Source organism: Stenella coeruleoalba, assembly GCF_951394435.1.
Source record: "Stenella coeruleoalba genome assembly, chromosome: 14".
Classification (NCBI taxonomy): domain Eukaryota; kingdom Metazoa; phylum Chordata; class Mammalia; order Artiodactyla; family Delphinidae; genus Stenella; species Stenella coeruleoalba.
The window spans coordinates 39,828,191-39,844,362 of NC_137160.1; the positions used below are offsets into that span (position 1 = coordinate 39,828,191).

Consider the following 16,172-nt stretch of genomic DNA (forward strand, 5'->3'; position numbering starts at 1 on the left):
TATGTATAAAACAGATAACTAATAAGAACCTGCTGTATAAAAAAAATAAAATAGAATTCAAATTAAAAAATTAACTATATAAATGTTTTGTTAATGAAGTTTAAAATCCCTACTAATCTATCAAGATAAACAATTATCTTCCAAAGCCTGAAATATATAGTCCCAATGATCACTAGAACTTGAGGTATTATTTTATCAGCATTTAATTATTTAAGTGGGGGGGTAAGTAGTAACTTAGTGATGTAACAATCACTTTAAGAAGAGTCAACACTAAAGTGCAATTTATTGGGAATTCATAACATATTTTTCATTCATATTAAATACTATTAGGACCACACTAGGTACTTACCCTTCTAACCTAACATCTGGTAAAGATCTGTTGAGTGCAATCATCTCACTTGCCATTAAATTGAACTGATTGATTTTAAACATCTCTTTCATCTTTTCTTGATCCTCTTTAGGAATGACGACTGGTTTCCCCATTTCTCCAGGACCTTCATGAGGCTTTTGTACTGGCTCTAGAACTAAGAATAAGGAGGAAACTTAACTAACATTAATTGTATAACAATTGATTCATGTTTCTGTTTAATAACATTTGAGTTTAAACTATGTCCTCAACAACCAGAGCCATTTCTGAGCCCATCCTCTCCCAGTCTGAGACACGGCCTAGGGGCCGCCTTTTCCTCCGCTTCCACACCTCGTCCTGACTCAAGACCTCCTCACTTTGCACCACTCACCTGAATCACTTCATGGCCTTGGCACTCCCATCTCGGATATCGTTACCACATTAATCTCCCTAAAGCATAGCCTTCATTGTGTTATTCTCATGGTCTCCTAGAGGCCAATCTCTTTAATAGGAAATTTAATCTAACTTCCCAAACCCACCACTTGCTGGGGTCTCCACCTCCCACCCCCCGGATCCTCATCCTCCAGTCCAACAGCACCCACTACTTTCCTCCATGTGCCTCATGTCTTCTTGCGTTGATGCCTTTGCTCACACTGGCCCCTCCCTTGTCTTCTCCTTCCTACCTCTACCTCTGCAATACCAAACTCACACTTGTCCTTCAAGGCCCAGCTAAAACAGCTTCTCTCCTGCAGCTTTTCTGCATCTCTCTAGAGTGACAATTTACTACTCTTGACTACTACATACATCCAGGGCTCTATGTCTCTAATCAATAGTTCTCTCTTATTATGATCGCTAAACCTGCCTATGACACCCTCCCCTAACTAGATTATGATCTCTTTTTTAGCTGGAGTTTTTTGTTCATTCATGTACCTTCTGTGGAGTTTAGCATTGTTTTACAGGCATTTTATAACCATATGCTAAATTAATATGTGAGTAAAAGTGTTATTCAAAATAAGTCAAAATGAAATCCTAGAATTGACAATAGTAGACATTATAATAAGCATTATGCAAGGTGGAGCATCAAGAAATATAATTCTTGAGAATTTCTTTTATTTTGACTTTCTTTTATGCTTTGAGCTTTTTATTTGTTCAAACATTCATTGTAAACTTTTTTATTTTATTGCACTTGTGAGAAAATACAGCCTTCCAACAATAAATATTTAATGAGCACCTACATCATAGCAGCCACTGTGCCAGGCACTGAGATCAGTGCAGACAAGACATTACATGTTCTCTACCCTCATGTGGCTTAAACTTCCTACCTTTTGAAAGGTATTAACATTTCCTTTGTGGGCTAGAAAAATGCTTCATTTTTAAAAATGCTAAGTGGAATGTGTTAAAATTATGTATTCCATATATGTAGATTACATATTTGAAATATATCTAGTAAATAACCTTATTAATGAAAAAAAAGAAATATAATTCTAATCAGAAGTAATGTTATCTCGTAATATACAGTTGTCCCTCAGTATCCATGGGGGACTGGTTCCAAGACACCACCCTCACCCTGCCCTGCAGATACCAAAATCCACAGATGCACAAGTCCCTTATATAAAAAGGTGTGGTACGGTCAGGCCTCTGTATAACCCACGGATATGGAGGACCGGCTATATTAGTAAAAAGAATAATATTCCTGATCAGCAATTCCCAAACCTTGTTCCTTGCTATATGCTTTTGAGATGCTGAAAAGTGTTCCAAGAAAAATATGTTCTAGAATATATTAAATTCGAAAAAAATTGTTAAACTTCCCATCTAAGAGGGATGGGTAGAAAATGAGGTAAGGATAAGAATGGGATGAAAATATCTGTTTTGTACATTACCTGTTTATTTTTAAAGCTGAAAGTTTTATTCTCCTACAGTTTGTTTTTTAGGCATCCCCGAAAGTCTCTGGACAAAAATGAAGACATCAAGGCAGTAGACAAACCAGCTCATTTCAGCCTAGCTTCATCTGCCCAAGAACAGCTCTAGTTGGTAAAGCTGACCTACAGGATGACTGTTCAGATGGGGTACAAAGCAACCTACCAATACCAGAGCTGCAGAATATTATTCACTGTGTCTTCAAAAACTCTGTCTAGAATATAAAATCTATTCTAGAGGACTATCAAGGAAAAAAATGGGGGATAATAACTTTCCCCATTCTCACAATGAACTGTGATTCCAGGAAGGAAGTTAAAATATTAGGAAATAAATTATAGGAAACTCTTGTAATACAATGTTTTTGGTTTTTTTTTTTTGCTTTACGCAGGCCTCTGTTGTGGCCTCTCCCGTTGTGGAGCACAGGCTCCAGACGCGCAGGCTCAGCAGCCATGGCTCACGGGCCCAGCCGCTCCGTGGCATGTGGGATCTTCCCGGGCTGGGGCACGAACCCATGTCCCCTGCATCGGCAGGTGGACTCTCAACCACTGTGCCACCAGGGAAGCCCTATAATACAATTTTTAAAAACAAATCCCGGCTAATTTTTGTCAAGTAAGCTCTTTAAATATAAGAATTAAAAAATTCTCAGTGACAAAAATTTTCAATGCCAAGTGTAATAAAAACTGTAAGTACAGAAGTATAATGCCTATATAAGCTTTTAAAACTTTAAAAATCATAAATTATAAAACTCTCAGAGTCAATTCTTACTTACCTGTCTCTGAAAATAAAGAGTAATTAACAGATTTGGGGGTTGGGACATTCAGGGGTCAGTATGAAGCAGTGCAGTTCTAGAGGTAACAGTTATTTTATCTGCATGGCACAGATAACCTGAAGAGTAGGTGGGAGACATCTAGTGGCCCTGATTATAAATATCCTTCAGTTACCTGTGCCCTATTTTAGCATAAGATGATGCTTTAAAGAAAAGTTAAAATGGAAACATTTTCACACTACTCAGTTTTTTAATTGAATATTAAGTTATACAGAACACCATCTATAACATATTTTTGCTGGGGGCAGGGTGGGGTAGATCCTGAATCTGATCAAGCCTCTGGACTTACTTACCAATTCACAGGAAATATAGGGGACAGAGGAAATGATAAAAAAAAAACATTAAAGGGATGCAAATCCTGACTGTGGGAAACTGGAGAAAACAAAGAAAGCAATTTCTTCTTCTTCAACACAACCAAAAATGGGGGGTGGGGAGGACAAAAAGAAAGAGGTATCCATGTATCTATGCCACAAGACTAGCTTTGAGTTGATAACTGTTGAAGCCAGATGATGGGTATATGGGAGATCAATTTTCTATTTTTCTCTACTTTTGTTTATGTTTGGAAATTTTCCATGAGGATTGGGGGAGCATGAAGGAGCACTCAAGAAATTATTACTGTAAGAACCAGTAAGTATAAACTTGATTGCTTACAGCCTGAGAGACTGTTATGACCAGAAAGTTAAAATCCTGCCCCATCACAGTGAAGTAAAACTCTAGCCTTGAGGTCTTAAAGAATTAGGCAAAACTGTACAACATATAAAATCCTCCTGGCTGCAATATTTTACAAATTTGGTCACCTGGTACTTACTAATAATCTAAATATCTGGTATAATACCCACATTATATACTTTAACCTACTGATACACATGAGATCTCAGAGCCGCATTTAAAATGGCCATTAATCAAAAGTTATATGACTACTGCATGACTCACAGAATCCACCACAATACTCTAATTTAGAAATTATAATATCCTGAAGAATTACACCAACCAGTAAACTAATTTTCTTTGGCAAAGATGCCAGGATAAAATGCAACTAGCTAGTGAATATTTTTACTACTAATACACTTGCAGTACTAAAAAGCAACTAACAAAGAAGATAGTAAGCATTAACTTTCCTTGTATTCTACTTACCAGTCTTTCATGTAAATTAAAAAAGAGTTCAGTGAAACTTGCTTGAAAGCAAATGAAATGGGTTTGGATATTATCATTTCCCGAACTGAAAAACAAACTTTCATTGCCATAAAATTTTATAGGCAGATCATTTCTAAAAATCAAATCAACTTTGACAAGGGGGTGACTAAGGTGTTATTCCAAAGTATTATGTGAGAACATTTTATTATGCACTTTAAACTTCATTTACATGACAATGTACAGAAGTTTCATGTTTTAGAAAATTTAATTTTCGAAAAAACTACAGGTTCACTCTGAATGCCGCCAAATAAAATTCACATATACAAACCACATGACATACCTATGAATGTGTTTTAATAAACCTTACAAATTTCTAGTTTGTATTTTTCTCATGGAAGTGGAATAAGGAGGTATAAAGTTACATGATACCCATTTGGGGAAGATGGGGAAGATAAAAGGCTAAAATCATTTCTCCCAAACAATTTTCTTACCTTATTATACAACTATCTTTACTATTTTTATGCACTATATTTCACTTATTCCAAAATATTTTTTCCCATATTTTAACATCTCTGAAATTGGCATGTGGCTTACAATAACTGAAATGTTTTTGCTTTCTTAGTGTATATAATATGTATTCTATAAACAAAGCAAATTACCTGATTTTTTTAACATCAAAATATTATTGCATATAACAAAATTCATTGATAACTCTCTGCTACCTCAACACCTGTCAGTTTCAACCCTCATTCCAATTTTATATTCATTTGTAATGTGTTCAGATAAAACTCTAAGCACACTAAAAGTCTGTAATAAAGAGTTTCTGAAAGCCTTTACTAACAATATTTTTAAGTTTTTAATCATCAGAAGTTTCTTCTATAAAATATGTTCTCAAACTTTTCCTACTGTTTGACAACTGAAATAATTCTAGCAGAAGTACATGAAAACTTGAATAATCAACATTTTAATAATCTGAAAATCAAGTACAGTGCTGGCAGAAAGGATTAATTCCTACTTGAAATTGCATCTGTAAAAATATTGAATAGTCTATGCAACATACAAATCCATAAACTGAATGAATGAGTTAATTCTAAAAAGCAGAAGAGTTGCAAAAATATTCCCAAGACATAACCCACACTAACCGTGTTTTTTCAAAGGGAATCTAATCTAATCCTCCAGCAACAGAAGAATTTTGCTATTCTCAGATAGTCTGGGGTATAAAATACAAGAATAAAACTATGAGAGAGAATGCTCAGGAAAATAAAATAAAACAAAACAAAACCAACCCTCTGAAACACCAAAGACTGGCCTGTTGTTACCTGACGCAGGCAAGTAACAAGTAAATGTAAGAATCCTAGAAAACTAAATATATCAACGATAATCTTATAAGCATTATCATAAGGATAACGAATCCATTCTGCTTAAAAATAAGACACCTTTTTGTACACAATAGTATAAAGAACAGAATTTGGTAAATTTCACCAAATTGGCACTGTAAAGCAGTTCAAAGAAGTTCAGAAATGAGGTCCTTACAATACTGAGACAACTGCTCTGGAGTGTTCTATCTGCTCATTATTTTTTTGCTTTTTTGTTTTGATTTGGTTTTTCAAATGCCATAGAAAACGAATATCCTGGAGACCTTATGTGTTCTATCAAAAGAGACCTACATTCCTCTAGGTCACTGACTGTACTTGCTAATTCCACTAAGAAGGTCCACATCCTTGATGCCATCACCTATCAACCCTCTCCCAACAATTTTAGTGAAAGATCTGTTCAGTGGCACCACAATTCCTCAGCAGCCTTATGTTGAGAGCCTTAACAACCTTAGGCCTCTGATGCTACTCGAGACCTCTCAGCGCCCACTGCACTGAAACTTCACATCAGAGCAGATTTTTCAAATTGTTCTTGCTTAGCATCAATTGTCCCCCTTCCCTAAATCATTTCCTCACTCTTTCCCTTCAATGCCTTAAGGCTACATGGAACACAGTTTGAAAATGGATGCTCTAGGGCCCCATCTGGAACCGCTGGCCTCTCCAAGTCTCTCCCTTCAGCTATTAACTCACCTCTTGGCTTACTGCTCAGTGCTTCTCTCATTCTTCCACTGCTCACGGCCTTCTCAGTCTGTCCCACACAACACCCTGATGCCCCCAGGCCATTATAAAGCTTCTATCAATACGTCTTGTCTCAACAGGGGCCCCATCTACCAGACTTAAATCCAGCTCTTCCCCAGAGCCCATTAACCTCACAACCCTCAACAACTTTCATTCTCTGTCTCCCAGGAGGTAACGACGCTCTCTCATAGCTCCACATTGTTACCTTCACACCATTTCTCCTTTACTTTGTACTTCTGTACTTTGTATAAAAGCTACTCCTTTTCCTTGATGCTCATGCTACTAGTGGTTTTCCAAAACTGTATTAACCTTAGAATCCTCTTCAAGGATAATCCTTTTCTTATGGTTGACACCACACTGTCTCATCTGCTGAGAATTGGCTCTTTCAAGTATTACTTCATTACTTTATATCTTAAACCTCTCCCTCAACATACATAAAAAATACATACATTCATAGAAAACCAACTTTGGCTCCATTCCTTTCTTTTAAACTACTGTACTATCTCTTTGTGTGGAAGCTTCCCAAAAGGATAAGCTACACATCAGTAATATCAAATCCACTGGCACTGAAATGGCACTTGCTAGGGTCACAAGAAACCCCCTGCTGGGAAACACATCAGAACCACTTCTTCATCTCAGGTAAAATCTCTGAACAAACATCACTCCTGGATTTCCATGACCCCACTCCCTCTGGCTTCTCCCCCTACTCTGACTTCCAGAAGCCTTATTTCCCTTTGCTGACTCTCCATGATCCTCTCCAACACTGGCCTGTCTCTTCCAACATCCACACACTGCTGGAGCCCACACTGCTGCCCACATGCTGCCCACATGCTCTACCCCAGCCAGCCACCCTCTGCTGCAGAACATCCCTCCCAACACCCCAATGTTAAACGCTCCAAACGTAACTCATCCTTCTGCCTTCTCACCAAAGCCACTCCACCTCTGGGGGCCCCACCTCGTATCAATTCATCCAAAGAGGAAGACCTAAGAGTCATCTTAGGCTTTTCACTTTCCATTATTACCTACATTCAGTGACTCCCCATGCTATGTAAACGCCACTATTTACAAACTTCTCATATATTTTATTTCCTCTCCATCTCCAGTGTCATTTTAGTGTAGGCCCCAAGAACTTCTCCAAACCTTCCCAACGGCCTCACAACCAGTCTCTGCCGTCTCACTCCCTTCTAGTATTGGGTTGGCCAAAAAGTTTGTTTGGTTTTTCCCATACGATGGCTCTAGTAGTGCTTAGTTGTCTTTAACTTCATTTGAAACATTTTTTTTTTTTTGGTGGTACTCGGGCCTCTCACTGTTGTGGCCTCTCCCATTGCGGAGCACAGGCTCTGGACGCGCAGGCTCAGCAGCCATGGCTCACGGGCCCAGCCGCTCCGCGGCACGTGGGATCTTCCCAGACCGGGGCACGAACCCGTGTCCCCTGCATCGGCAGGCGGACTCTCAACCACTGCGCCACCAGGGAAGCCCCATTTGAAACATTTTTGTTAGACTGTATTGTGACAGCTGTCATATGTCATGCATTAAAAAAAAAAACTTATCAAAATCTGTGCATTTTTGTGTAGCCATTTTAATATTGAACACAGAAGAAAAAAAAGCAACATTTTTGGCATATTATGCTTTATTATTACAAGAAAGGTAAAAATGTAACTGAAACACAAAAAAATATTTGTGCAGCGTATGGAGAAGGTGCTGTGACTGATCAAACATGTCAAAAGTGGTCTGCGAAGTTTTGTGCTGGAGACTTTTTGCTGGACGATGCTCCAAGGTCGGGGAGACCAGTTGAAGTTGATAAGGATCAAATCGAGACATTAATTGAGAACAATCAATGTTATATCACGTGGGAGATAGCCAATACTCAAAATATCCAAATCAAGCGCTGAAATCATTTGCACCAGCCTGGTTATGTAAATCGTTTTGATGTTTGGGTTCCACGTAAATTAAGCGAAAAAAACCCTTCTTGACCGTATTTCCGCATGAGATTCTCTGCTGAAATGTTCCGTTTTTAAAACAAATTGTGACAGGCGATGAAAAGTGGATACTATACAATAATGTGGAATGGAAGAGATCGTGGGGCAAGTGAATGAACCACCACCAATCACACCGAAGGCTGGTCTTCATCCAAAGAAGATGATGTTGGGATTGGAAGGGAGTCCTCTATTATGAGCCCCTTCCAGAAACCAAACGATTAATTCCAACAAGTACTGCTCCCAATTAGACCAACTGAAAGCAGCACTCGACGAAAAGGGTCCAGAATTAGTCAAAAGAAAATGCATGATTTTCCATCAGGATTAACGCAAAACCACATGTTTCTTTGATGACCAGGCAAAAACTTTCACAGCTTGGCTGGGAAGTTCTGATTCACCCGCCATATTCACCAATTGCACCTTCAGATTTCCATTTATTTCGGTCTTTACAAAAGTCTCTTAATGGAAAAAATTTCAATCCCCTGGAAGACTGTAAAAGGCACCTGAAAGAGTTCTTTGCTCAAAAAGATAAAAAATTTTGGGAAGATGGAATTATGAAGTTGCCTGAAAAATGGCAGAAGGTAGTGGTACAAAACTGTCATTATGTTGTTCAATAAAGCTCTTGGTGAAAATGAAAAATGTGTCTTTTATTTTTATTTAAAAACCGAAGGAACTTTGGCTTTTAAACACCAAGCCAATACATCAGCCACGTGACCACCAAACTTCCTTCTGAAAGTCTGGATCCCATCAGGTTACTGATTTCCTTGTTTAAAATCCTTCAGTGGGACTTCCCTGGTGGTCCAGTGGTAAACAATCTGCCTTACAATGCAGGCGACAAGGGTTCAATCCCTGGTCAGGGAACTAAGATCCCACATGCTGCAAGGCAACTAAACCCTCACGCCACAACTACTGAGCTCGCGGGCCTCAACTAGAGAGCCTGCATGCCACAAACCACAGAGCCCATGTGCCTTGGAGCCTGCGCACCACAACTGGAGAGAAGCCCGTGCACCGCAACAAAAGATCCCGCATGCCGCAACTAAGACCTGACGCAGCCAAAAAAATCCTTCAATGTCATGCCTCACCTACAGGATTTAGTCCAAAACCCTTAGCATGTCATAAAAGGCCTCCTGTGATGTGGCCTCTGCTAACCTCCCAGCTTCGTCCCATGCTCTTTCCTCACATTCTCCTATCCATCAACTCTGTCTCTCACTTGCTTATCTTGCACATGCTTCTCTCCTTTGCTTGGAAGGTATTCCCCTCACCCATCAAACCTAACAAACACCTGCTCACCCTGATACTACAGCTTGAGCATTACACTTCCTTGCTGCACCTTCTCAGATGCCCCACGGTGTTCCTTCCTCCTGCTCTCATGCACATCTCTAGTATGCTATCTATCATATCACTATTTTACCATATTCTTTCTCTCCTGTTGGATTGGGATTCCCCAAAGGGAGGAACTTTTTTGTATTGTTGAAGTGTATGTCACTAGCACGTAGCACACTGCCCAGCACATATCAGAGTTTAAAAAACATTCACTAAGTGTGTCTTCACCTACTACAGAGGTCCCAGTCTTTCTTACTTTTCATGCCTTTGCATTTAAGACAGAACACCATGAGCTCCCACTATAAATGGTAACGAATTAAGGTGGAGTGAGGGTAAAGTTAATCTGTTCCATTTGGGACAAGAATTATGCTAGTTTCTTACTGGTGAATGGCAATACCTTTGATTTGATTTAAATGTTGACAGAGTTATAGCTCTTGTCACCCAACAAACTTACTAAACAGCAGGGCCATAAAGGAAACCAGGAAAGTCAACAAATTAATAGGAAAAAAATGATGGGGAAGGTGAAAATTAAAAAGTCAGGGGTTAGCCTAGGTATTACTAAAGTCCAGTGTTAGCAACTGAGCCTAATTTTAGGCAGATTTCCCATGAAATAAAGAGAACTGGTTACACAATCCCATCTGTAAAAATTACAATAAGTAGGCACACCTACCAATACAAATAAATAATTTTAGATTGTAAATTTTAAGGGACCAGGTGCTTTCATTATAAAAGTGCAAGATATTTAAATGTGGCTACATATTCAAATAAAACAGTAATCATTCACAAATAATTCCTAAAAATAGAATTACTGTTTAGCCAGATATTCTATAACTAATCACAGAGAGTTCAGAGCGCAGAATAGCTGAATTACTGATCCACAATGCAAAGTCATTTTCATTTTGTTTAAAAAAAAATAAAAGGCAGCATTTGTTTTTTTGGTTTAAACACAGAGAGTCTGAAACTGAATTTTTCAGGTGTCCTCTGTCAAGAATGTCAGTCTTCCAAACTAGGTCCTTCATATTTGTGTTTCCTTCCTTTTCCGTATCAGATACTGCAGTGTTCTCACTGCAGCCCAGATTTTATAGCCTGATCTTTTCATAAGCTCTCCCTAAAAGTGCTAACTGGAGCTATCTACAGCATTAACAAAACAAACTCACCAGACCACATCTACCTAAAATGACTTCTTCCCTTAGGACTGAGATGGGAAGGCTGGAGAACTCTCTCTCATATTTGATAATGCAATTTTAACGCTCCACTCAGCATTATGACACTAGACTAGTCTCCGGTACAATTTTGGTAGTTCCAGCTATGAGATTCCCTACAGTATTTGGTAATATAACTTCCAGAAAATTAACTACATTAAACATGGAACACACAAATTGAATTCAGCAATTCTATACAGGATACTTTAATACTTTTAACTGTTAGAAGAACCTACTGGAGAACTGATGGAAATATGATCATCATATATAGGAAGCCAGGGATTACTATTAATCTAAAAATGTTAAAATTTTATAGTTTCCAAATTAGTACAAACAAGTGACATATATATCAAAACAGGTCCACTATTATAAAATGTCACTCACCATCCCCAGCAGGAAGTCCTCTCTCTTTTTTTTCATCACATTTGTTGCATTCACTGAAGTAAAGCAGCAGGAACATATCCAAGAGTACCCAAATCAAGGAGGTGGCTAGGACCACCTTGCAATATGCAAATTTTCTCATGGCACTTTAAGTCAAATGCAAAATTTTAAAATATATATATATATAAATATACAAAGATCGTGAAAATTATTCCAATCCAGTTTCATCAGAAATCACGTTCATAACCTATAGAAAGAAAAAGAAAAAAGATTAACTTAAAAATTCAGAACCTAAAAAAGAAACAATGGATTAATTCAATATGAGTATGAAATTTTACTATGAAGAATAAGTTTTAAATTCAGACTTGAAAGAATACTTGTAAAATATATAAAAATAGTAACAAGAACATGCAAATAACTCCTACAAATCAACATACACAATCCAATAGAAAAATGGGTAAAGGACTAAACAAGCACTTTGTAGAAAGGAAACCTGAATAGCCAATAAACAAGTGAAAAGGTGCTCGATTCATTACAAAGAGGAAAATTCAAATTAAAACAGTGAGCTACTATCTTATATCCATCAAACACATGGGGCTTAACTGCCCTCTATTCAACTGCTGTATTAAACACTAAAGCAAAAGCTAAGCCATTAACTGCCACAGGAGTTTAAGAAACCAGTAATTCCCAGTCCATTTTAACCACTCACATTCAGTTCCCAGAGTCCAAGGATTTATATGAGTTCTCCTAGTAGCTTTTCTAGAGCAGTTTAATTGGAATGATTCTTATCCCTCTGTCCCAACTGAATCCCATTCTAAAAATGCTAGTCACCAGCCGTTCAAAAACAAGATTCATGGAAAGTATAACAGAAAAGAAAAGGGTATCGAAAGATCTGAGCCCTAGTCCTGGCTCTGACAGTAATTTTACAGACTTCCCTGATGTTTAGTTTCTATCCACCCCCCCCACCCCCAAATATCATGAGAAAATGACTGGAGGAACTGTCCTTTGGGATAGCTAGGCCAGAAACACTTCTGACACATATGGCACTCATCTGGGGGAGCTCTGGAGCAGCCCGAGGGACCTCAGAGAGGTAAGGAGCCATCCCACCGAGCCGCTGACACCGAGGCTCAAAGGTCTGTGTCACTGCTGTTCAGGAGATAGATGAGCCAAGTGCATTCAGGGGAGTGGATGGAGGAAACACACACTTGGCACAGGTGAAAGCCAATGAGCAGAAGCTCTGAAGGGCTGGGCTGATGGGCAGCATAGCAGCTTCTTACAAGGGCAGTTTTATGTAGCATGTTCCATGGTGGGCAGTAGAGATGTCTCTACCTAAACAATTCAGGGCAGGCCAGAGAGTTTATTTATGAAAAAGATACAATAGTTCTTTCCTAATTCACAAGGTGGCTAAACAGCAACCTGAAAAGCACCCCAAAATACCAAGTAATACTTATAAATGTAAAGTATTATTTCTGTTCATCTCTCTGGGGACTTTGATCTCTTGCCTATTGGCCTCCTTTCATCAAACCAACACTTCCTGACTGCACAGTGAGAACAGGGATGCTACTGTCATATTCTTGCCTCAAAATCATACTTACTCAATGTCTGTCACATGCAGTGAGCAACAACTGACATCTGTGGTGACTAGGGTGAGGGGAAGAGCAAAAGCATTATAATGCACAGTGTCATGGACCAACAGTTCTCTCCAGAGAAGCGAGATACATATTATATATATATATATATTTCAAGCCACTTTACATGAAAGGCTACCTCTTTTGGTCACTGGCAAAGCAAGCAGTCTAACTGCCAGTGCAACAGCTGGGATTCAAATGTAGTTTTGTGTTGTCTAAAATCTGCTGATTGTTAATTTTTTCAATGCTTACAGCCCAGAACACTTAAATGTAAATCTTTATAACTCTGTACTCATTCCTATTTAATTTTTCCAAGGCAGCACAATTAGATTCTAAAAGTAAAGATGAAATGCAGTGGGTGTGTGTGTATTTGGGGGAGCGGTACAGAGAAAGCAGGAGGTGTAGGGAGAAAGGAGGATAAAGAGGCAAACATCTTTGAGACCTTGAGTTATGTAGAGATTCCTTACATGGTAACAATAAAATGCACAAATCATTTAAAAAGACTGATAAGTTGGACTTTATAATTAAAATCTGCTCTTCAAAAGACAGTTAAAAAAATAAAAAACAAGTCACATATTGGGAGAAAATATTTACAAATTACATATCTGATAATTACTTATATACAGACCATATAAAGAACTCTCCAAATACAATTTTTAAAAATCCTAATCCAATACAATGGGCAAAAGGTTTGAACTGTTGCTTTACCAAAACAGCGATACAGGTGGCAAAAGAACACAAGAAAAGATGTTCAACATCATTAGCTTTTAGGCAACTGCAAGTTAAGACCACAATGAAACACCACTATGCCCCAATATAAATAGTGAAAGGAAAAAAGAAAACTACCAAGTGCTATCAAGGAACTGCTGCAACTGGACCTCTAATACATTGCCAGTGGAATGCACAATGGTACAGTCTCTCTGGAAAACATTTTGGCAGTTTCTTCCCACAAGAATCTGCAATTCCATTCCTAGCTATTTACTTAAGAGAAAGGAAAACGTACGTCTACACAAAGGCTTGTACACAAATCTTTATAGCAGCTTAACCATAATCATCAAAATCTGGAAACAATCCAAATGTCCATCACCTGGTGAATGGATAAACAAATTGTGGTACACCAAACAGTGAAATACTACTACCCAGAAATCCAGCAATCAAAAAGAACTCTTGATATATACGCAATAATACTGATGAATCTCAAAAGCTTTATGCTAAGTGAAAGTGGTCAGTCACAAAAGGCTGCATACTGTATGATTCCATTTATATGAGACAAATTAGATCAGTGGTTGCCAGGGGCTGTGGAAAAGTAGAGGACTGCTCTCAAAGGGCCGTGAAGGAACTTGTGATGATGAAAACATTCCATCTCTTGCTTGTGGTGGCGGCGGTCATTTTGTCCAGACTGGTACGACTACACCTAAAAGGGTGAATTTTACCGTACACAGATAAATACAGGAGAGGTGAGGATCCTTCAAAGAAACAATTCCAATTTTAGGAGAAAAACTGTTGTGTATTTCTTCAAGTGATACATACCAGAATTTATCTTGGAAATTATTAAAAGCTCAGAGTTTCTGTCTCAACCACAATAGATTAAAACCTTCCATATGAAATGCATTTAACTCCTTAATTATTTTAGAAGGTATAAAATCTGAATTAATGTCGAAGTACAGTGATCAATTATAACAGTAAACTTCTGATTCTATCCTACGTGTCATATGCCAAGTTTTTCCAAAGGTTGATCAGTATTTTCTAGGGCTAAATAATTACTTTCTCTTACTCCATATACTTCTAGCCAAGGCTCTCCAGAAATTTCAAGCCTAAAAAGAGAGTCTCAGCTCAAAAGCAGCTTTGGAGAAAATAGAAGCATCATTCTCTTGGACCTAAAACTTCAGTCTTCTGAGTATGTTAAGGTGCTTATCTCCCCTCTCCCAAGAACACTGAATTCTCAGGCACCTACACCTAACCTAGAATGACTAATTTTGCACTGTACTGACCAGGCAGAGGTATGAGACCCTTCAATAGAACTATTCCTTTAATTTGTAGCTGAAATTTCTGCCAGAAAAACTAAAAGACTTAAAAAAATGATATTTATCCTCTAACATTATAAAGAGAATCAAGATTATTTTATTTACTAATTATATATTCCATTTGCTCTATTTCTCAGAACTATAAAGAAACCTATTCATTCATTTATTATTATTTCATACATTCAAAACACACAAACTCAGTAAATGTAGGGAATGTGTCAAATGCAAGGAATACAAACATGAACCAAATATTCCTTCCTTTACGAAGTTTAAAGTTGTCTCCAGGAAAGCAGGCATTAGTCAAACACTCACATAAACGTGAAATTTCAATCATGATAACTGCTTTGGAGGGAGGTACATAGCACTATACACATCTGTAAAAGAGATCTGACTTTGTCAAAAAGGCTTCCCTGAGGAAGACATGATTTGAAGAGAAAATGAGCATTTGGGGCAGTGAGTAGCAAGGATTCTATAGCAGGAAGGAGCCCAACACTCAAAGGCCAGTGGATCAAAGACAAAAGAGGTGAAAACTGTGATTGCGACAAAGCTGGAGCTGGATAAAAGTGGCGAGATTCAAGAGGTATTAAGGGACAAACTCAATGGGATTTAAGGATGAGTCAGGTGGGGGTAAAGAGGAGGAAATCCTGGCCTATACAAGTGGATGTAGAGTGTTGCCAGTCATAGAAACAGGGACCAGTAAAAGAGGACCAATTTTTGGAAAGGAGGAAAAGATGGAAAGAAATGTAAGTTTGACTTTGGACATGCTGAGTATGAGGTACCTCTGATACCCTCAAAGAGATGTTAACCACAGCTGAGGACACAAAAGTTTGAGGCTCAAAGTGGGGTTCTCTGTATATCTCTGTAAAGATATACAGATAGAAGCCCCTGCTCTTGTGCAACTTTGCAGGGGCAGACAGACCAAAAAAAAATCAATACATGAAGTAATTTTTGTGGAGTGTAATTTCCCTCCTAAAGTGTGGGCTGGACTTAGGGACTTGCTTCTAACCAATAGAATATGGTGGAAGTAATGATGTGTGATTTCAAGGCTAGAGATAAAGCACAGTTCTCTTCCCAGCTCTCTCTCAGATCACACACTCTGGGGAAAGCCAGCACCACGTCAGAAGGACACTGAAGCATCCCTATAGAGATCCATGTGCTGAGAAACTGAAACCTCCTGTCAACAAAGAGTACTCTCTTGCGAGGCATGGAAGTGAACCACTTTGGAAGCAGACCCAGTCAAGCCTTCATCTTGACTGCAACATCATATATGATCCTGAGTCAATACCACCTTGCTAAGCTACTCC

General features: G+C 38.4%; 1 protein-coding gene across 3 annotated transcripts in view; it reads right to left on the reverse strand.

Moving 5' to 3' along the window:
• Window positions 1-16,172, reverse strand: part of GALNT1 (polypeptide N-acetylgalactosaminyltransferase 1) — a 184,780-nt gene that overhangs the window by 59,240 nt on the left and 109,368 nt on the right. For all 3 annotated transcript variants that reach the window (XM_079943525.1, XM_079943526.1, XM_079943524.1), the window contains 2 exons: window positions 11,220-11,463; window positions 350-524 (listed from right to left, as the gene is read on the reverse strand). In XM_079943525.1, the coding sequence (XP_079799651.1) occupies window positions 350-524; window positions 11,220-11,358 (314 nt within the window). In that variant the 5' untranslated portion in view covers window positions 11,359-11,463. The remainder of the gene's footprint in view (window positions 1-349; window positions 525-11,219; window positions 11,464-16,172) is intronic.